The sequence below is a fragment of the Bombus huntii genome, chromosome 14, assembly GCF_024542735.1.
Source record: "Bombus huntii isolate Logan2020A chromosome 14, iyBomHunt1.1, whole genome shotgun sequence".
NCBI classification, from domain to species: domain Eukaryota; kingdom Metazoa; phylum Arthropoda; class Insecta; order Hymenoptera; family Apidae; genus Bombus; species Bombus huntii.
In genome coordinates this window covers 4,793,669-4,817,474 of record NC_066251.1, presented here as the reverse complement: position 1 = coordinate 4,817,474, position 23,806 = coordinate 4,793,669, and the positions used below count along the sequence as shown (strand labels likewise).

The 23,806-nt window shown below is 38.2% G+C and overlaps 2 protein-coding genes across 5 annotated transcripts; one reads left to right on the top strand and one right to left on the bottom strand.

The window, feature by feature from the left end:
- The first annotated feature begins 11,746 nt into the window (after positions 1-11,746).
- LOC126873531 (ceramide-1-phosphate transfer protein) lies at positions 11,747-13,676 on the top strand. Of its 2 annotated transcripts, XM_050634502.1 has the most exons (5): positions 11,747-11,945; positions 12,189-12,407; positions 12,667-12,875; positions 12,949-13,124; positions 13,197-13,676. In XM_050634502.1, exons 2-5 carry the CDS (start codon positions 12,280-12,282, stop codon positions 13,317-13,319), a joined length of 636 nt encoding a protein of 211 aa, XP_050490459.1. In that variant the 5' UTR covers positions 11,747-11,945; positions 12,189-12,279; the 3' UTR covers positions 13,320-13,676. The 2 variants fall into 2 exon arrangements, with proteins under 2 accessions (XP_050490459.1, XP_050490458.1); XM_050634501.1 differs by lacking the exon at positions 11,747-11,945 and having other exon boundaries at positions 12,041-12,407.
- LOC126873530 (solute carrier family 28 member 3-like) lies at positions 13,596-18,912 on the bottom strand. 3 transcript variants are annotated; one of them, XM_050634498.1, is made up of 12 exons: positions 17,233-17,838; positions 16,903-16,965; positions 16,481-16,643; positions 16,255-16,414; positions 15,996-16,161; positions 15,190-15,384; positions 14,959-15,120; positions 14,796-14,889; positions 14,574-14,733; positions 14,326-14,494; positions 13,916-14,255; positions 13,596-13,853 (listed from the first exon to the last, which is right to left on the bottom strand). In XM_050634498.1, exons 1-12 carry the CDS (start codon positions 17,260-17,262, stop codon positions 13,825-13,827), a joined length of 1,731 nt encoding a protein of 576 aa, XP_050490455.1. In that variant the 5' UTR covers positions 17,263-17,838; the 3' UTR covers positions 13,596-13,824. The 3 variants fall into 3 exon arrangements, with proteins under 3 accessions (XP_050490455.1, XP_050490457.1, XP_050490456.1); XM_050634500.1 differs by lacking the exons at positions 16,903-16,965; positions 17,233-17,838 and adding an exon at positions 18,485-18,912; XM_050634499.1 differs by lacking the exon at positions 16,903-16,965 and having other exon boundaries at positions 17,233-17,836.
- Positions 18,913-23,806: the final 4,894 nt, after the last annotated feature.

The following is a 23,806-nucleotide window of genomic DNA, read 5'->3' as shown; positions in this document are numbered from 1 at the left end:
ACTGCATCGTCTGATTATTATCAAGCTATCGGTTGCAGGAACCTCGCAGTTACTAAAAAAATTCTGCAGCCATTGAACTCCATATAAAATTATGAATATTCTTCGGAAATTATATTTCTCAATGTTAGAGAAAAATAATTTCTTAGCATATTTGACATCATACGCCACATATATTGTCAATCGTAAGGTGCGAAGACACTTAATAGTTGATCAACTCCACGTTTTATCTATCATAAGGAGATAGCATTAATAATTGTACGTTTCGAAGAAAATGTTAAGAAACAGTACTTGTAATTCTCGTTCTTCTTTTTACATTTTAATTTACGCAGTTGATCAACATTGTCTCTGAACGACTCGTTCATTGGAGAAGTTAAACGAGTGTTACTTTGATACTTTACGTTCTGACACACGTATACATGCTGCAGACGAAATAACAGATATACAATAACGTAGCTAGACGATATAATAATATAAAAATATAGAAAAATAATGATAAAAATATAGAAAATATCGTCATATGTTCCAAATACTTACCTAAACTACAGTACAATTAAATAAAATATTCTACATTCCGCGAACGATCGACCTGCATTCGACGAAAGTTAATGAAAGTAGCGGTGGAATATTGTTTTACCAAACCATTAAATCTTAGAAGAATCACCCAACACCGTGATTTCTCGGCATAACGCGTTCCTCCTCTGTATCCGGAGGAAAATTGCCAAAGGAAAATGCGGGGTCTCATTTTTCGATAGCTCGAGACGGTGGTGTTTTGGGGTGAGAAACGGAAGGCCGGAGGAAGAAAGACAGCCAGGTCGCGGAGAAAATAAGAAAGCAAATTACCTAGCAGTCACCTACCCCTCGGGGTGAGGTGTCGATATGACATGTAGGGAGACAAGGGACCTACGGCTGGCAACCCCTGGGGTTTATTACAAGGGTGGAATCAAATACACCGGGTGTCAAAAAATGAAACGCCACCCTACCGCGTTCTTTCTGCACCCTCCCATCAGACGCTCGTCGGGGGATGAGGTCACGGTAACTTACGGAATGGTGGCAGGGGCTGCAGTTGTAACGGAGTCAGCCTTGGATGATTCTTCGCGGGTTAGGGGCTGCGGATACCTTCTTCCTGAATCTTTATCTTGAAGTTCGATGGTAAATTATACTGATGTTTTCGAAGCAAACTGTATTTCCAGATGAAGACCACATTGGTATACAAATATTTAAGGACAAGTCTATCTTTGTCGGTTTTCTGACATTGTCATTTGGCAACTAAAAATGTACTTTATAAAATAGTTTAAAAAGGGAACAGACCAATATATTCGAAGATGCGAACCTCTTCGAAGCAGATGATAAATCTACGATGATTCGTGGAAAACAATACTTCGTTAAATGATCACGAGGTATGTTTGACGTGTAAGTTGTTGACGAGATATTACATTTTAAGATTGCTCTCCTTAAAAGACTATCATGATATTTCGCTTGACGTTCGATTATTTTTCCATACAAGGTGAGAATTTTATTTATCACTATTTTCTTCTGTGGTTTTCAGACAGTCGTTTTTCCTTCTTCTATCCTCTTTTATCCAGAGCTTTCAGTTTGTGTCGCAACTGATTAACAGTAATGTTCAACGTTTAAATCTACGCGAAGAACGCTTCTACTCTTATCCCCATCGAGAATTTTATAGAAATAATCAATTCCGTTCCCAGCTTATTACGGAAAATCGTTGTCTCTCGCGAAGACATCGGTAGGGGCGGGATCTAAGGGGATGGTGGTGTTCTCCCTCTGCATCGTCACCCCATTCGCCGGCTTCGCGCTCTTGTTTGTTTCGTAATCTTTAAGATCGGAAGGGTTCGAAGTTCTCTCAGTGCCTGAAAATCTATTGTCGAACTTGCTGCCCCGTTCCTCTTGACATTTCATTGATAAAGTCCATCAATTACATCGACGAGTAGCCACAAGAATTAAATTCCAACCACCGTGACGAAAGTCTGAGAAAAGTAAAATTTTCCTTTCACGTGAAAAGTTTGCACGAAGAAGTGTGTACCTTTTAACGTGATGGACGATTTATTCTCATCTTTCAACGAAGAAACTTCTTACAGGACCAGGGGAAGAAGCGAACAGTGATTAAATATTATGACCAGCGCGATCTTCGAGAACGCATCTACGAAAAACGTTACTTAGGATAATTAAAAAGACTTTTTGTCGGTGGAATCCGCACTGTGGACTGCGTCACGGGAACACAATTTTCCCATTCGAGTAGCTTGATCGCTTTAATCCTATGGTGTGGAAAGTTTCATGTTCAGTTTCACAGTCAGCCGTCTATTACGTTTTCCGCTTGAATTCTGTTTCAAATAAATTCGAAAACAACGTAAAAGAATCTCCAGATTATAGAATATTCTAAAGTTCTAGAAGAATCGCGATCTTTTCCTCTTGTCCCACAAGTTAGAAAATTAAAGCAAGCGATGTTTAACGAGTCGTCGTCTGTTATATTTTCTTCTCTAATTCTAATTTCCGATAATTTTGAAAATAATCTACACGAATCATTAGAATATAGAGTATCTTAACTTTCCAGAAGATTTCTGTGATTTTTATATCTCGCTCGTTTGTTATACTTTCTATTCGAATTCTATTTCAAATAAATTCTGAAATAATCTAAATGATTCATGTAGATTCTTTCTTCTGTGTAATACTTTTTTCGATATTCTAGAAGTCTGAAAGTTAGGAACTGGACACTTACATGGCTGTTCTTTGACAATTACAAGCACGATCTCCTGGCAGTTAGACTAGCAGCCGGAATGATCCACGATGAAAATGTCTCGTAGACGACGGTAATGTCGCGTTGGACGTAGAAACGAGGGTCCGTTAGCGTCAAGAAACGACTCGTCACACGAAGGGTGCACATCCACACACCCTCTTCAGCCAAGTTCCTCATCGTTTCTGAGCAACCTTCGATTACCTCGGTTACGTTAAAGTTCTGCCTCCTACGAATCAACCTTATCTTTCCTCTGAACTTGCTAATTACGCTTGAAATTGCAATTAAATACAAGAATGATCTGTTTAAGTATATAATAATCTTTAACTCTAGGGATTTACCTTAGTCTACATTGATACGTTCAAGTATTTCTTTACCTATACGACAATCATCATCGATCTAATTGATTCAAATTCCAGGTTGTTCATACCCTTCCTTCTTTCCTCCTCTTCTCTTACTTGTCATCTTTCCTACCTTCCTTCCATTTCTCTACCTTCCCTTGTTATCCTTCGTCTTTTTCCTTTTTACCCTGTCTTCGCCTTCTTTCACCCTTCCTTCTTTTCCTTCCTTTCCTTCTTTCCGCGTCCTGTATTCTTCCCCAATTGCACCTCTGCTTAAAACATTCTCACATTCGAAAAATCCGATTCCCCGAATTTACTAGTATTAATTAGTACGATACCGATAGTCCTACCGTAAACAGATTCGTCAAATAAAATTGTCAAATAAGTCACGTCCACTAATCTCGCGGCAAGTAACCCTCGAACTTGATAATAGACGTATAATTTCTGCAGTACAGAAATTAACGCGCGCTTCTCACAGCAATTACAAAGAATGCGACCGCTGTATGTGGAGAATTATATGGGTTAGAGGATAGCCGGAACGCGACCGCTCCTTAATCAGGGTAGTTCTGTTACCCTGTCCCTCGGAATCGTCATCGTCTCTGACCAAGAACGACCCAAGAGAGTGGCGAGCCGGAGCCGGAGGCGATTCAATGGTCATTTCCATTCGCTCCTTGCAAAGTGGTATCATTTCCCAAGAGGCTGGGGTCCGTTGGTCTTCAAGGTCCTGCGGCACGGCTGCCCTTTCGCTCCATCGAGTACGATACCGTCCAGCTGCGAGGTGCGGATCGATACACGCAACGAGGAACACAATCCGCGACAGAAGTCGTCGTTGATAATGGAATTGCCCCCTCCCCCCTCCCTCCGCACGTGATATCCTCCACGAAGAAAGAAAGAAGCAAGTGGAACGTTCTTGAAATGCGATCTTCCGCCCGGAACTAACTACAGATGCTGTAATTTTTTCCAGATTCAACCTACTGGAATTATGGCCCGGCGATTTGCATGGAAATGGGATGTCTCGTTTCACGAACATCTTCAACTCGAACCTGTTCCACGGTACCTGGGAAAAGATTACGATATTAATATAAAAATTAGATTGTTAAACAGATCGATTGCTTGAAAGGAAAGTGAATATTATAAGGAAATAACGCTGTATAGGTTACATCTTCTACTTTTCTTTTTTTTTTTTTTTTTCTTTACGGGACGGCAGTTTTAACATTCAGTACATTGCGCTTCTATTTGATTTTTGGGTAAAACATTTTCCCATCTTTTTAATAATTTAAAGAAAGGTATTTGTCATGGTGTTAAAATATTGTTCTTTCCACCTTCAGCCATTTTGCGTAAAAATGTTTCTCTTAGTTAATCTAGTAAAGTGACATTGAGATCAAATGATAATTCAAGTGATAAGGCCAAGAAGATGAGTTTTGTATTCCGATGTTCCCGCCGAATGGCTTTAATAAATACTTATTAAATCATTTTTCACTTTGCCACCTTTCACTCGAACCTTTCTAACTTAAAATAGAAGATACGATATTAATTATACAAAAAATTAGACAATTTACCGAATGAATTGTGGCAAAAAAAGGTACTTCCCTTGCTGTACGAGAAACGAAATTTTCCTTGCTTACTTAGTACAAACACACTCCTATAGTAAGTAACAAACACCTGACAACTAGAAATATTATCAATTAAATATCGGTCAATTGATAAAATAACTCATTCTCTTCTCGACGCTTTCGTTGTACTTGCGCTGCGGTAATTACTTTCATGCAAACCAGTCATACGCTGTCAGTGATACATTGTCTATCGAAGGAAAGAAAGAAAGTACTTGTACACTTCGGTTACCAGTTTAACTTTTTAATAAATAAATTATACGCTAAAGGTTCCAGTTGAACCTGCTAAATAAATAAATAAATATATAAATAAATAAATCTTCAACTCAGATCTTTCCTACGACAGGTAAACAAAATTACCATATCAATACAAAAATTAGACGATTAATCGAATGGATCGTGTCGAAGAAACGTGATAGGGCTAGGGAGGAGTAGTTTCGAATAGCGAGGCCTTCCGCTAGTGACAGTTTATCAAATTGCAGGGCAGCCAGGCTTGCCCCTAAAGGGATGTAAGGGTCGTAAGGTGGAACGGTGGTTGGGGGTAGCTTATTAGAGCCACGACAGCAGCTCCGGCTCCACCTTGAAACCTCCAACCAACCGCCATCCTGCCGTGAGTCTTACCACCTTGCTTCCTTCCACCCAGCCGTCGCCTTCCTATCTTCAACCCGGCTACCTTTCGCCCCTCGCTCTCCTCACCATCTTCTCTTCTATATAGTTCAAGCAGCGTAGAAACGTGGCTCGACATAAAGGGTCGCCTGGGACCGTCGTACTTGCCGCTCGTCTTTAATCTACGAGGTCACCAAGCAACGACGGCGACTGCCATCCTCCCGAGCAAATGAGCACGGCCTCCGCGAGACTGTGTTCGAAAGATTCCGAGTGTTCAGTCAGATTTAATATTCGCCTCTTTCTTCGGAGAAGAATAATTGTTTCTCGTTAAAAAAAAAAAAAGAAGAAAAGAATGAGAACTTGAAATTGTACGAAAAACATATCATGTAAAGCATATGCTTTGTATATGCGCAGAGGATATTTATATAGGATCGATTTGAGACATCGAAAGGATGAAAACACGAAAAAATCGACTGGCCCAATCTTAAAAAAGTTATTCTGGTTTGAAGAGTGTCTGCTTAATTCTGTCCACGACTGTACAGTGTGTAAGAGCGCGGTGTTATCGAGAATCCCAATTTGGGATACGGAATAATTTTGTATGAGTTTGTCGTTGCATGGTATAGTTGAATAAATGTATCCTATATTTGCATTATAAAATGTATAATATACAATAATACAATATTGCATTCGATAATGTGTTATATTAAATAATTTATTATAATTTGTATAGTATAATGTAAAATCTATGCAAATCCTTCGTCATCTCTTATTCCTATACAGTAATTAATAAATTACCTATGACTCGTCATATTCATTTTTCTACGCATATGTTTTAGGTCGCAAGAGTGAAAGATAGCTCATATGTTGAACATTATAGCGTGTCGATTCGACGCTGACAGAAGTATCGACACACGGCCCTATGGGATTTGTATTTCTTCACGCAACAGCGAGGCCGGGCGTGTAGCAGTCTGATTCAAAAAGACGGACTGACGCCAACTTTGCCGTTTCTCTCCAGGGGGTAGTTTTAAAATTCAATCCCCATACGAGGTCTAAGGGGCCGTACGCTACACGGTGCTCATATCAAACCGAGGGATCAATAGAAAACCATCCTTGGCTAGTAGTGGAATTATCGGCGATTCTCCGTGAATTACACCTAATGGATTCAGAAGGATCCCTGAAACATCCCGAAACAATTACCATAACGCTATAACACAGTGATATCATTTAAATGCTACTTTCTTTCCACGAAACTGCTAACCACTAACTGTTTGATAGGTTTACGTACACCCAAGTCTATAAACGATACTTTTAGAAGCCGAACTGATCAACTACATTTTTATATAATAAAATTCATAGGTGTAAAACCAGCGTTTATCTTAAACAATAAAGAATTTTTTTCAGGAATTTACTAGTCAGAAGGAAGTAATATACACAATTGCAAGTTTCAAGATAAAATTTCACCCGCAGTGTTTGTAAACGACATTTTTATTTGCATTTTATACAGTCGATCATCATGGCTTCTATAGGACATTAAGAAATTATGCGCAAAGGATTTTGGAACACAGATTCTTTAGAACAGAAGCTTCGAACAGACTTCCTGCAATTTTCTATACAAACCACCATCAACACGTAACCACTGTAATTTATTATATTACCAAATATAATTCTTCCAAATAGCTTCAACAAATTCTTATACTGGAACCTTGCACGGGTACAAAATTCTGATCGATCAATCGTTTCCACGATATTTTGGATTAATCGTCGCCGTTTCGTGCACAACCAGCAGGCGTCCTAATACTTCTGGACGCCGTTGACGATAGGAGGTACTTTAAATTCGTTCGCTAGCCAAACAGAGACTTTCAAAAGCTTCATCTGTATATCAGCGAACGTATTCATAGACTTTGTTTGACAGATCGCCTTGCTCGTTCTTTTTCCTTTGTCAGGACGGCGAGGCGCACGATTCTCGTTTACCGTGTCCTACCCTCACCCCCGAATGTATGTCTTCGCCCGCGAAGGGAATCCTTTGATAATCCAGATTTATCTATCTCTGCCGATAATATCAGCTACTGCAGAGAGCATGGCGACTTCCGGTGTTTTCCATAAATCAAGAGACTCGAGAGTCCACCGCCGCGACGCGAAAAATTGATCGGCACCGGGGAAACCGGTTTTAAGTTTCGATGCGTGTTGCTTCGCTCTAGCTCGCGCGCGCCACGCTAATCGTATCGATCCCAGCACTCTTAATCCATTAATGAACTTCCCGGGCTCGTTTTACGCCGGCTACCTGGGCTTTTCGCGCTCGATCCGTTACATCCGACGTACATGTACCGTAGAACTGTATCCCTCGATCGACAGACGTGAAACGAGCCGACCTGTTTCCCTCCTGCCTCTTCGAATCGCAGGTGCTATAGCGTCCACAGTTTTCTGTGAAATCCGATCGATGCAATGATCCAACTAGTGATTCATTTATCTTTTTATACTTCATCGATCCGTTCCAAATTTATTCCGCCCTAGTGTAGGTAATTCTTTACGATTATCTTGTTTCCGAGCGAAAATATAATAAAACCGCTCACTGTCTTTATCGCCTTACCGCCTTTACACACTTTCTAAAAGTAAGTCGTTTGTATCTTTTACTTGTAACTTCTGTGCCTGTACATCTTCAAAATGTTTTGCATAATATATTCATGAAAAGATTCTACAAGCATTCGGATACTTTTACGAGCCATTGATTTGCACTTTGATTTACACTTACAACATTATTACGCATTCTACGCTTCGCAGTACTTTGATTGCCTGCGTAAGGGTTAAGAAGGAAGCAAAATCTCAATAAAACGGCGTCTCTTAGTATAATAGCGTAATGTTCGCGTAACATAGGATTGGAAAAGATCGTGTTTCCTCACGATAATTACGTTAGCAACCCCTACCGCCGTAGTTCACCCTCGTACGTTCTGCATACGGGGATTGACTGAAATCCTTTTTTACGAAGCTGGTAAACAAGCGATAGGTCTCCCGATGCCGACGTCTTCCGCGACGACAAATTCCTCAAATATTTATCTGTCTTCCCCTTGGAACCCTTCAATCGTCGCCGCCCCAAACGTCGCTTCCGTTTCACGCTCGCGGAGTATGTCAATCCTGACGCCTATCGACGTATGACAAATACCTCGTCTTCGACTGCTTGCACTCTCTGTCAGCCTTGACAACCGGAACAAAAGGAGACTGTGAGGGAAGAAAAGATTCGTAAGGGTGTCTGTCGACCAGCCACCGTGGCTTCGCGTTTCTTCTACTTCTCAGCAGTCGCTCTCCCACTCGGGAAAACGCTACTCTACTGATACATAGTTTTCTTCGATTGGTTCTATAATCGATGCGGTTGTTCAGTCTGAGAGTCGAGTCTGAAACAACGGGAATTCTCAGCATCGGAGTTTTATAAAATTGGGCTAGAAAATTTAATAGAAAAGGATAAGATAAAGAGTTATAGAAACAGAAGAGGTAATTATTTTATTTTCATTTAGTATTACTTGCCAGACGACAAAGTATATTTGATACTGTACATATACACTGTGTTCTTTTAGACCGGAGTTCGATTAGATTAATACTAATAAGAACACTCCACAAAGTTCTATATAAACTGCCACTATCTTTTTGTTAATTAACGAATCTAATCGAAATCTACCCAAAACCCGCAAAAATAGCTTTATACGTGGGAAACTAAAACCGAGGAAGGCGATGGTTATACGTACAAGTGAAACTATTCAGAACGTTGATTTTGATAATACATGTAATTGTCTCTTCTCCGGCTATTTCCTCTATTTTCTTGCTTCTTCCTTTTAGTATCGATCACTAGTTTGTAAAGCGCAACAAAACGCTTTATCATCGGCGGCGTATCTTCAACGCGTGGGCTTTCGTAAGTCTCTCTAACAGAACTGGAGAAAATGCCTCTGGTCTGTCCAATAGATTAGGCCGCGTGTTTCTGACACGCGGCGCTAGTTCGCAATTAATTTATTTTTCCCTAGTCGGCCGTTAATTGTTAAACTTAGATGGGCGGTCGTCGGCAATCCCGCAGCTAGACTTCCAGACGGAAGAAAAGAGAGGAGACGCGTCGCGGGACCAAGGAGCGCAAGGAACCGACAGCTTGAAAGGAAAGAGAAGAAGCTAGATATTGGAGCAGGAGGGAACGATGACGATCGACGAAGAAGGAGACGACCGACAACTCAGCTTGGGAGGGTAGAAAATTTGTTAGACAGGGTGCGGACTGGGACGAGAGAATCGAGAATTTGAGGAGGGAATGGAGGCAAGAAGCCAAGGCGCGACACGAACACCGGATTGGGTTACCGGGATAATTAGAATGATGATTAGGAGCGGAGTACGCCTCGTTGACCAATTCTTTCTGGCGCCCTTCATCCGGACGATGTTGCCTTCGAAAGATCAGCTTTCTTACAAAGGGTCACCGGAACTGAATGGGGTGAAAGAGTAAATAACGGGACGATTATCGAGTCGACGATAAAAACAACATCCACAGCGTGTCTATGTTATAGCGGAGGACTTCTCTGCATTTGCAACTAAGAAAAGAAATATCGAATTAGTGGCACGTCATAGACGAGTTACGTAAGAAATTGGGCTTTTTTCAAAGCATGAACACAACAGCTGTATGGGGAGAAAGGCTAAACAGCGGGATAGTTATCAAAGTCAGGATGAGTTACAAAGAAGGAGAAACGTTGAAACACATGGAGTGTGTTCAAAGAACGAGCCTTTTTCGAAGAATAGATGAGTTGAAGAAGTAAAGAACAGAACAATCATCGAGTTGACGATAAAACAACATTCTAAAAATGTGCCTGTTGTAATAGAAAATATTCTGTACTATGAATTACGAAAAGAAGAAGGTTGAAACTGACCGGATTTATGACACATCATGGATGATCCGTCAGGAATTCAGATATTTTCAAAAGTAACCTCGTCATCTCCTTTACAATGGAACACTTATCCACTTACTCGAATGATATACAAAGAAGGGGGAAAAACGCTGAAACTGACCAAATTCGTGGCACATCGCGGGCAACTATCAAGACGATTGGTGAAATCGCTATTGTCAAGCTTGGACGGCGGACGTTACAACACCCCAGTGACACATTTTTATGCGCCTCAGCGTGATTGGTCGTTCGAGTTGAACCCCCGTGAGATCACTTGACTGAATACGGGTAACCGTCGTAAAAAAAGAAAGGCTAAGACATATGGCATAGACCGGAATGTTTGGATTTCTGAATTCGGTGATTCGTAAGCAGCGCGAAGGTTTTCGAAAGGAAAAAGGATATGAGAGATGGTCAATCTCGATTTTGCTGCTTCTTGTTTTCTCGGTTACGTTCTCCATACTCGACGCTGCTTAGCTCCATCCGCGTTGAAGTAGACGTGAATATTTGATCGGCCCTTCAACCTTCGCCTCCTTCGCCCTCCCACAAGCTTCGCCTCTTACCTAACCCTCAGTCCCAGCTGCGGTGAATTATTTAACGCCCCCAGGGATACCAGTTACCAACGTATATCTATGTGTCAGTCAGATTCTCAAACTCTTTTGTTCGTACGCTATTGTTCGTATGCGTAACCGATTACGTAATGGTCAATACTAATTACTGCCGTGGACTTTTTTTCTTAAGGTTCATGGTCGTGGAAATTATGGTCGATTTTCGAATTAATTATTTTTAGCGAATTGCCAATTTCAATTGATAAAACGTAGCAATGATAAAATTGTAAAATATTCTTCCTTGATATTACAAAAAGATAGGAGAAGATTGAAAAGAAGGGAGATGAAGATTTTTCTGTCAAAGTACATGTTCCTTCAGAGTTTTCTATTCATTTGCTTTCACGCGAATGAATATGCGGTAGCGCAAGTTTGAAATGTTTAATGGTCATTCGTTTGCAGTTGAATTAGATTGCAGAGGAGAAAACAGAGGGACAGTGTACAGCGACCCACTTGGAGATGTTTGGAAACCTGTGAAGAAACTACGATCGGTAAACTATTTATCAATTACCGATTGCAGTGTTGATAGATAACGATTTAAAAATCAAGTTACGTTCATATACCGCAACATTATTACACCCATCAATTTATAGTAGAGTATTAAAATTAAAATACTAATAACTTAATTACATTTACGAGTTCAACTTTTGTTACATTTCCTACCTTACCGAGCAACTCGCTTCTCTATCTTCCTTACCCTTATCTAAAAAACAATAAATGGTATATTTTATGGTATATGTTGGTATGATATAAAAAGAACAAATTATGTTAAAGTGAAGCAATAATCAAGGTTAAAGTACTTCTGAAATCTCATTGTATGAGTTACCAAAGAAATGTATCAGTCAAAAAGATGATTCAATAAGATTTAATTTCAAATTTTAATTACAAAATTTACTAGTAGGGTGTGCTTGATTCTATAACGATTCATGTTCTATCTCTCTGCTTTTACCACTACTTAAGGAATCGATAATCTTGTATACAATAAATCATTACATGTCACATCTATTTTGTATTTTGGTTGTGATAGAACTAAAGAAATTTCATATTCGATGATACGAAGAAAGATATTTTGTTATTTCCTCTACGGTTTGAAGGATTAAACCTAAAATTTATGCGCAATGTGATACCATAATCACTAGGTTAGAAAATAAAGTTTATCAAAATAACACTTTTATAAATGAAGTTCATCTCCTAAAATTTTCAATATACATAAATACTAAAATTTATCGACATTGATAATTAACTACCATCCAGTCTAACAGCAGAATAAAATTGACTTCTACAGTCCGGTTTATCATCTTTGTTTCGTTATCTCAGTTTACACGAAGAACAGAACGCATAAAAGCAGAACTGCGTTTAATTAGTATGTTATCTTTGATCAGATAAGATGATTTAAATTTTACCTGCGTGGCAAGTAACAAGTGGCAAATGAGTTTAGTCGTCATTTACTGTGCCTAATACGGAAACGCGAAAATGGCGGAAGGCTCCGAACTGCTGTATTTCGATCTTAGACTAGTTCACGACCATTTTGATCGAGCGCTCTTACAAGACGACGATATTGACCTCAGAGCCTATTTGGATGCCTACAATGAACTTTACAAGTAAGGTGGCAAGAGATTGTGTTTTCTATTAACTATAACCTATAATCAGCTGGAAGTAAACTTTGCATCTAATTAATAGTCATTCATAACTTTCTCCTAAGTCTGAATTATTGTCGTAATGTCAATGACATGCGTAATATCCACAATTCGTGTAATATCTTTTATTGATCTAAATTTACAAATTCCTGTCATTAAATACTTCTTACCATCTGTTTACATTTGAGAATGACATATGTGTAATGTTATTTCTTGTTTGCAGATTTTTCCAATTGATGGGCAGTGTTTTTGGCTTTGTATCCTCTGACTTGAAGGAAAAAATCCAGGTATTGAATGATTTAATGAACAAAGATGACCGGAATTATACCACGATAAAATCTATGATAGAATATGAGAAAGAAAACAAGATTCTGGACAAAGGAGATCACTCAAATGGTGCTCGTACGCTGTTGAGACTTCATAGAGGATTAGGTATTACAATGTATGAAAGTTTCTCTGCAAGGATGTATTGTGTTCTATTCACTAATATCTTCTGAATTTGTAGATTTTATTAGAGAGTTTTTAAGACAATTAGGAGAATTGTCGGACAGTGATAAGACATCCAGCTGTTGCCAGGATGCTTACAATAAAACATTAGCTAAGCACCATCCATGGGTAGTCAGAAAGGCAGCGGTGGTTGCCATGTATACAATGCCTACCAGAGAATTATTATTCAGAAAGGTATTTATGTTTTTATATAAAAATAATAGACCATTCTGGATTTTAATCATTCTTTTCATATCTCTTTTTTAGGTCTGTGGTACAGACGTTCAAAGAAACGTCGATGTTTTGCCAAAAATGTTGGAGGTAACCACTGATGTATTCAATCGAACACACAATCTCTACGATGTCCATCAACTTCACAGTCTACCATAAAAATGCATTTAGGATACGTATAATATTGCACCCACTTCTTGTTGTTCGAGAAAGTACACAACACAAACATTCCACATCCAAGATGTGATACATTGCCAATCCCATACATTGAATAGCACCTATATCGATGTCTTTTGTGATATTTCTTTACTTATTATTATACACGATCGCATTTATGATCACCGAAAATGTACAAAATGCACTAGCTTAGATTTCCATGTTACTCGTACTTTTTTCAAAACTTACTTAGAGTGATTTAAAGAACTCGATGTAGCCGCCGGGAGTTATTTGTCGATTTTAATATTTATGTTATAATATAATATTGTGCAATAATATCAGTTAAGTCTGTCGAGGAAACTAAGTCTTCCTTATTGACCTACCTATTTACAATAATATTTTACAAAACGGTAAACCAATGGCGTTTTCTGATAATTGGGTAATCAATAGATATTGTGGTGATCACTAGACTGTCAGTCACGGTCCATGGCAATATGATCACTCATTGTTAGTAATAGTCATCGGATATCAGCATTCCTGAAAATGAAAGTTCGTCAGTAGAGAAAATCTTAACTGGAAAATGATCTTCCAAATCTTACCAGCAATGCTGGCAGTGATGAAACAGATAATGCTGCCACCCACGAATGCTCTCATGACAGCATTGGCCACAGCTTCCTTCTTATCAGGAGCTAGAGAATTCATCATGCTCATGGTGATTCCCACTGAGCTAGGATTCGCAAATCCACAAATCGCAAAAGTAGCTATGGCCTCGGTTCTACCAAAAATTCGACCTTGTTCCTTATACTTTCCTAGAGTTTCGTAGGCCACAAACTCGTTAACCACAGTCTTCAGACCTATGAGAGTAGCCACGTCGTCACATTGATCCCAGGGCACTCCCATGATCCAACTAAGTGGCATGAATACTTTCGATAGGATCAACTAGAAAAGAATGACCTTTCAACAAAACAGAAAGAATGAAATTATTCTGAGTATTTTAATGTTTCCTCACTTCCAAGCTCAATTCTTCGTAACCAACCAATGACCCTATCCAAGAGAGCAGAGAGTTGACCAACGCCATAAAGGACACGAACGCGACGATGTTAGCGATTATGCCTAAAATCAGAGGAATCGCTGCCACAGCTCCTTTGCTCGCAGCATCGACTAAACTAGAGTCCTTCCTAAAACAAATTTTCTATGATAAATAACATTTCGTTGAAGTACTATCACCGTAGTACGCTATATTGCAAAGAAACTCACGATTTTTCCAATTTAACATTATGAGAAGTGACTATGACCTTTTCGGTTTCCGGGTAAAATAACTTGGAGTAACAGAGAGTTCCTGGTGCTGCCATCAAAGTGGAGGTTATCAGATGAGCAGGATTTGCACCAAACTTTATGTACGCGGCGAAAACGGTTCCTAAAAATTATAATTAGCATCTTCTCGATAAAGGAAAATAATCGAACATTTTGTTTAGTCACCTGACACCGTGGCAAAACCCGAACACATAATGGTGTGCAATTCCGAGGTAGTCAGTTTGTTCAAATAAGGTTTGATCATTAACGGTGATTCCGTCTGAAAATAAATATACAGTCACAATATCCAAAAAAAAAAAAAAAAAAAAATACCGGTCTACCTTCATACCATTCCAAGAAAAATGTTTCCAGCACATGTTACTGATTCGCAAATCGAAGTTCCCACGACACTCTGTAGTATTCTACCTAAATTGAAAATGAACCATTGCATGGTACCTAAATAGTAGAAAATCTGGATGAAGAAGCTGAAGTAAAAGATCACAGGCAGCACCTGAAATATAAAGTATTTTAGTTAGCGAGGATAATTTATTTTGTGGGCTAAAAGAGGGAATTCACTGACGCTGAAAGCGAAGACACCATCGGTGACTAATTTGTCGGAGTAAATGAAGCTTGCACCGCTCTTGGCGAAGTTCAAGAACCCCTCTACTTTGTTAGCGAGGCATTGGAAAATAGATCGACCCAAGGGCCATCGAATTAAGAAGAGACCAAAGAGAAATTGTAGAATCAATCCAGACAAAACTGGCCTCCATTTGACCTGAATTTGTAAAGATAATAAATATCAATTCTTGGTCAAACTTTTCCGATTTTTATGTAAAATAGAACATGTAATGTTAAGCGTTTGTTTTAATAGCGGCGAGCATATAAATGGGAAGGGTTCTGTGCAAATTCATACCTTTATGAATACAAATAAAGAATCGGAAGCTAAATAAAAATTTGTTTCACCTATCAGATACTATAATAAATACTTTACTTGGAATGTTTCGTACGTTTTGCATTTCATGTGCATTCTATGTATGGTTACACATTTACATATTCTTTAAATACATATCTACACCATTACAATATTGTCATTATTTAAGATAAAAAGCCGTTCTATATTTAAAGCGCTTTAGAATATGAAAAGCGTACTTTTAAATCCTACATTACAGGGAAAAAATAAAAATGGAACTTCCATAATACAACTCATTGAATTTAGAAATAAGTATCCTATTTATACGCTCGTCATTATATCTCAAGATATCCGTTCGATAATTTACTCAGAGTGAAGGTAAAATAAAATTTGATGAAAAATTTCGGTAGTATATCGAATTGATAGTGTGTGTATTAAATTGTAATTTTGTAATATCTGACATGCGATTTACTCACGCGACCAGGATGTTTTGAGAATATGTATCCGATAGCGAGCAATATAATGATCCCAAGTCCACTCCTTAATCTCTCCCTCGAATTAGCAGTGTCAATAATGAGAAATACTATGATTCCAATTAAGAAACAGGCATAAAGTACCGTCTGAATAATAATGCTTCCATATCTACCAAAAATAGAAATGAAACATTCGGTATAATCAATTGAATCATTGATAACATGGCCGATCATGCATTTATTAAATCGAGTAGATTTTTACCTTGTTTTGTTGAGATTTTTGACGACGTTGTTGAATGGTCGGCAACAATATCTGAGAATTAAGTGCCCTAAGTAATGATAAAAAAGTCCGCCATAAGTGATCGCTAATAAGATGATTAGCAGTCCGTAACCATCGCACCAATTGAAGTAATTCTCGTCATCTGATAAAAGTCTGGATTAAATAAAAATAACGAAATAATCGAATTTTCAGAATCGTGATTACTCACTGTTTTTTTTCCAGTATAATGTGGCAGAAACAAGATAAATTACTACCACAGCATTTACTATAATCAAATACAGACACTTGAACAGTAGCTGATGTTTTGAATAAAAATTGTTCAAGGCATCGTGTCCTGCACGCAAATAACCAGATGAATTTTCTGCCATTTCCTGAAAAAGGAAACAGAAGTTGAAAATATAAGTCTATTTTATAGTCAAAGTGATAACGAAAATAATATTGCGCTAAATATGAATATAAAAAATTCTGCACAGTTTTCGCTAGTACTCTAGATAACGAGAAACATGACTATCATTGATAAATACTTGACGAAACTTTTATGTAATAATTTATCTCACTGAACAATAGCATTCTTTTAACAATCTTTTATCATTGTCATTACAAACGAAGAGACACAAGCGCGCCGCATACCACGTTTCTTGTCATTTCCTCGCTTGTCAGATGTTCAATCTCGAATGTGTTAAACTCGTTACTCTGTAAAAACGGAGAAACTTGCTAAAAATAATCGCTTGAGGAATACTAATCACTCTCAGTTGAAATCTCGACGCAATAGAATATTTTATATAATACGGAAATAATGTTTTACGATAATACTTTTCAGAAATTAACTAATTAAAGTAAGAGGAAATATTTTTAGGGAAAAAATTATAGAGAATAATAGGAAATTGTATAGAAGAAATGAAGTATAAAATATCTGAAATACTCGAAATGATTGAACAGAATAAACTAAATATAAAATACCTCAAACCCGGGATTTAGGGTCCCAGACATATTTCCAACAGAAATGTGCTCTCTTTGTCAGGCGCAGTTTGTTACTAACTAACTAACTGGCATAAAGATAACTAACGCATTGTGATCGAGAAAAAAAGGCAATTATTTCTGCAGAAGCAGGGTTACCTTACTCGTACGAGCAACTGATAAGTGGTACAATAATTGCTTATTTCGATACCAGATAACTCTGATAAGAGTAAGTCCACTAATTGCCGAATTTCGCACAAAACATGGTTTAATTTTCAAAAAATAACTTTTACCCAAACACAAAAAAGAAAAAAAATATATATATAAGAAAAAGAAGAGTAAACTGTTCTTTTTATCAACACTAATTATACCGATCAAATTATATCACGTATTCGATCACAGCCTTTACGATACGTAACGCACAAATTTAATAATAATTGAATGTAAAATTATAGAACGTTAAGTAAGCAAAAGTTCTTAGTCACGATCCGTCTTGGGCAAAGAAAAGAATTCTACTATACTAACGCTCGACGGATCAGAAATGCTACGGCATCGATATCTTCGGACGCGTGCACTCAGATAAGCCTCTTGTACCACTGAAGATGATATGACTATTAATCATTACCATCAATGGATAGTAGGGGAAACAATGAATTTCGAGTACAAGATTTTACAATTGACCTCGTTTCATACGATCGGCCTCGTGTCGCGTAGGGGACACGGGTTAAGCGCGCTAATTATTGTAGATTTCCACCTGCAGCGCGATAAGACAATGGAGTATCACGCTTATCGTACATGTTGTTACGTTATATGTTATATATTATACATGCTTGTTAAAATTGACTACCGATACATAGTCCATCATTGTAGCCGAAGCAATTTTTGAATCATTTTTATTTTTCATTTTTAACCGTAATAGATTCAAAAATAAAATAAAATTACGCTATAGAGCCACACGATACTATTACCATCGAGTTTGATCTGTGAAAAGTGATCTGTAGAAAACGTTAATCTTTTTTATTTTGTAAAATTACGAAGCGGTCTTACGTACACAGATGGCCACCGCTATATGCAAGTATTTTGAAATAGATTTCTTTCAACTTGAATTTTTTTTAATGGATACGAGTTTTCAGTAGTCTGTTAATTCGACAGACTATGAATTCCCTCTCGATGGCTCGAAAATTACCTAAACGAGAGAATACCTTGAGGCGAATTTCTTCCGACAGCCACGAATTTTCGGTGGTTCGAAAATTACCTGCGCAATAACAGAAAAGGGCGACAATCCTGAGGAGTCGATTCGAATGCCTCGTTCATCCAGCGAGCCCTACGAGCCCTGAATTCGAAAAGAACCCGTGAATTTCGAGGAGACAGGGCAATTGTATCGGCGACAGGTCGAAAAAAATTCCTGGCTCTTTTTCACACGAGTCTGGTACGTAGCTGTCGGTCACGTGACGACGCGTCGTTGTAACGGATCGTGGGTGAAGGCGGACGCGAAACGCAATTTAACAGGGTGAACGTCGCGACGGCTGTCGATACTTTCTCTTGCGTGGTCCATCAAAATTCTTCCGCCGTGTTTAGCCACGCACAAGTCGTTGGCGGCCTCCGCGTGCACCAGCAAACCGGAAAACCGTGCTCGTAATCGACGATATCTGCTCGCAATTCAGATTTCAGGCGAGAATCACGAGGATCATGACGATTCTACGACATTCCGTGTAATGACTGACCGGGAGGAAATTGCGAGACGCGCTTCCTAGACGATAAAAATAATTATCGTGCGCGAGAAGTATTGCGTTAATCGTACGGCGTATACCTTGAAAAAGGAAATCACCTTCGCCGTAATCACCTAATGACGGACGCGCGAATAATTGAGAAGGAATTAGGGGAATTCACTGCGAGTTACGTCGATTTCAAGAATCGTTCTTGAGATTTTGCGTTCTTTGATGGTACAAGGTAATGAGATCGTTGGACAATAGCGAATTTCTGAGAAACATCTTAAAATCCTATATTAACTTTAGAATTATCAGAGTTTATAAAGTTATCAATTCGTAATTTTTAAATAGAAATTTTACAGATTTACAATGATGCATTTTTCGTAATTTCAATGATTTTCTACCTTTGTATTTGATCACGGAGCTGAAATATGCGTCTTCCTCATAAACTTTAAAAACATTGCTCTCCGTAATATTGAAATATCGTTTGTGTTAATAATGATAATGATTATAATTATCAATTATTTTGAAAAGACTTACATCCTTGTACGCAGCAACTTCTATCAGTTTTCAATTATGTCGTATTAAAATTCTTCTATTTAACCAGAAGGCGATATTGGGATTAGAAATTCAACAAGAAGAATATTATATTTTCTCCTGTGATCTTCATATATTTTTTACATAGCTTCTAATACTAAAATTAAAGTATTATGTAATTGTGGAAAATTACAAAAGTAATTTGCAAATACCTTCTAAGAATAATATTGTTCCTTTAATTGCTCACTAATCTATGTAAAATTTGAAAAACACGGGTATTACGGAACTTCAGCGCGTTAAATATTCACTCGCGCAAACAAACGCTTTATCGGCGACCTCCGAGAGGATTGCGAGTATGTTGCCACTAGATAATTAGTCACTCCTGCACGTTGAAGCTTTCACCCATTTATTTAGGGAAAGGTTACGATGAATGTGTCGCCTGGAGCGTAAGTCGGAATGCCATCGATTTCAATCGTCCCTTTTTTCTTTGCCTGAGATTTCGATCAAATTATATAACGAGGCTTATTTGTCCGCGTACCCGAATAATGGGAGAGGCGGATTTCTTAAGCGCACGTGGACCGATCGAAGGTCTTTCCAAAAAAAAAAAAAGATCGGTTCACGAATAATATAACTTCGAAAACCTTCAGAATTGATTTCAGATGCGATTTCAGATCGATTCGCAAGAAGACAGGAATATGCTAAAGAAAGCCCTTCGTTGACAAAAAAATCCAATTACTCAAGATCTAAGTGATCTGTTAATCACGGCTATTTGTTAACACTAGAACTACCAATTAAAATGATTGGTATCAAATTTTTTCTTTTCCTAATTATTGAAAATTATTGTAATTTAATTTTTACTTTCATCGAAGCAGAAACATGACTACGTATATGTACTTATTTATTTAGTTCTAATTAGCTATATTTAACATACTTTGGATGCATGGTAAAGATCAGTAGTTCTAGTTTAATTAGTCTAATCGCGCAAAATGGTGCACATTGTTTCATCTCTATATAAAATAAATTGTATCATGCTTATGAATAATTAAATTATATATATATATATATATATATATCGTACTAACATACTTTGGAAGAATTAAAATCAAACTACCTGAAACTGATTTGTTTTCGCGAATTTTTAATTTCACGATTATAGGAAGTGATTAACAAATTAATTCGGCGGAGCAAAGATTAAGACGATGTGGATCAGGAAGATGAGTCGCCTCTTATCTATCCGAGACGTGACGGGAGACGAGACAGGAACACGAGTCACGTACAAATTTTTGTAGGAAACCAGGCCCGCATGTTTTTCATGCGCTATCTGACACCCTAACTGCGAAGAACTTGATTTCCTAGACAGTCTAGGTCTAGGTAGACAGTGCTTATACAGCGACTGCGATGCGTCGTAAGAAGTGGAAGTTAAAAAACAGAGATAAACAGTCCTTGATCAACGTCTACAAGAAGAGTTTCTTCTTGATCGATCGTTTCATCGATCAAACAAACAACGTACGTCCATTCTGTTAGGTCATTCTCCTGGTATCTGAGTCATTTTTAAGCCATTTATTTTTTGAAGGACATTTTTATTTGAATAAAATTTTATGATGTTCAATGCACGCCCTTGACAATCTACTCGGAGAAAAGAAATTCGAAGGGAAAGTAAAAATTCAAGAAACACGAGGGATGAAGCGAAACGTCAATAACAAATTGATGAGATATTTGTAAAGTTTGCAACCCCTTGTTAAGCAAAAGAAGATCATTGCCCTTCTTAACTAAAATGCCCCATCTACTATATCGACATTGAAGAAAACGAAAGTTTTATACCATCTTTGTTTTTCTTCGTTCGATTAAAAATATCGAACCTGTATACCTTCTGACGTTCCTTAAAGGTGCAAAACGCATGGAGCTTCAAATATTTCAACATATCTTGAAAAATGAGAAGATGCTAAATTTCAGCTAAGAAAAACAAATCAGTTCGTAGGTATTTTAGAGAAAGGAGGTGCGAGTTACTACAGACATAATTAAATTACTGTTTAAAATAAGAATAGAGATCGGATTCAGGACGAACTAAGAATTTCCCTCAACCATTAGTTTTTCCTTAATCGTTCGATAAATCCCCGAGAATGTTCTTTCTAAGAATAGAGAAAACGAGTAGACCGAAATTATTTCAAGATAAATGGCTGCGTCAAACGAACGATTGACGTACGTTCCCGCCACTCAGGCGCAATTTGCATTTTTCGGAGCTATCCGCTTCGCCGAACTGTCTACGGCCTTGATAATTCTACACACCTCCTCTATTTTCCTGTTCTACGTAGTAGAAGTTAAGCAAGCCAGTTTTAGGTCCCTGGCACGGGGCCAAGCCCGTTGAGAATAGCGAAATCCGAAGAGCATAACTTGTGGATAAACATCGGCGTTACACATGCTTCTCAACATCAGCGCGGTGCAGCACGTCGCGGCATCACGTTGCCTCCCGGATCGAAAAATCGTCTCTAAGGAACCTCCAGTGCGAAAATTCACCAATCCTGTCCTCTAACTATGCTGTCGTTAGCTTATTCCTTAGTAGGTTAAACAAAAATTTCGTGGAACACAGTTGTCATCGATGAACCATATTACAATTTTAATCGAATTTGGATGTTTCTAAACAATGCATTATGAGCATAACGATGTATAATAATTAGAATTTCTAAAAAGAAGAAGCGACTGTACGAAGATGTTTTCAATGTTCTCTCATTTTCTAAATTATTTTCATTCATGGTAATTCATCAAAATTTATGAAAGAGATAAGTACGAGGATAAAGCAGCGTATCGACAATCAATTCTCGTAAGGGTCGCAAAAAATTGTCCCTCTTAATTAAAATAACGCATTAACGATTCCAGTTGGAGATCATACTGTGGCGCACGAAAGTATTGGAATAATTTCATTTAATATCGGCCAGCTCAAAATTAGGTTCACTTATTCATTCGTATTAAATTGATAATAATATCGTATTTATCTTTGTCATCTTTCCTTTTTGTGCGTTTGTAGAAAACGATTTATGAAAACACAACCTTAATTAAAGATTCGAAAGTCGCTGAACGTAACAAATTGAAAAGATACAGAGAGTCTGGGAATGCGATGCCGGAAGATAAAAAACAACGTTGACTGCACTACGATCGGAGACTCGCCGGATTCTGGTACATGGATCTGGTTCAGCCGAACGTATCGTATCTGATCCAAGTGAACAGTGTGATTCCCACAGAGGAATTTAACGCGCGGAAATGCGTAGTTGCTGGCCACGATGGAAACAGTAAACCAGATGGCCAGCCAGTCCTAGAAGATGAGAACCGAAGAAAATTGAAGATTCTTCCGAGGCATCTTCCTGTTCCTCTTATTTCGCGCGATTCTGCTGGAACATTTAAAAAAGAAGAATCCCCGAAATGCCAACGACAGAGCCAGGAACAAGTTTCGTTGCGACGATCGTTTCGACGAAATCCTGAGCGATTTATCATCGACGACTCCGATTTAAATAACGCCGTGTGGCGATTGTAATGCATTTTTAATTGGAATATTCGTGTCTTGTGACTTCAAATTAGTGGTGAATGATTGGCCTCATTGATATTCCTCGATACTCTTCAGGAATTGCATCGATTTAAATCCCTTCTCGACACTGGCAATGCATTTTTAATTCGATTCTTGAATTATTCCTGCATTATTAAAAAGTATCGATAACGTTTGATACGGGATGAGAGAAGGGAAATACAAGTACGCATTAAAATTGGAATACTCATGTTCCTCTCTTCGTGGTCTCGGGCACGTCTCGCCGGAATGCGACGAATCCGATCCGTCGTCTTTCGTCGCAGCACGCGACTTTTCTCCCGAGGCGGGAAGAGTCGGATTCCGCCCTTTATCATCTCTGCGTCAGTTCCTATGTTCTGTTATCTGGACTGGCGATCATCTTCCGAAAGCTTGGTAGCCGCTGGAAATTAATCTCCGCGCTGGACACGCGTTGAATCGACGGGTAGGAACAATTTGTGCTCTGACAGCGAATTTATTTTATCTCTGATCTCCGACTAACCAGACTGCATCCTATAAATTACCATCTAATACGAAATGCTGCTTTTTATATTAAATTTATCGATCGGGACAAGAAGATCGATAATGACGGACGGCAATAATAAATAATATTTCCTTTAAAAAAGAGGGAAATGTTTGAAAAATGCAAAAATCCAAAAGGTCTACTACTGCTCAATAATACATGACTAATTTATTACGCGTATTGTATAAAACATTTTGAAGTTTCATTAACATTGCAATCAGACACATTATTATATTGGATAAAGTTTGAAACCGTTCT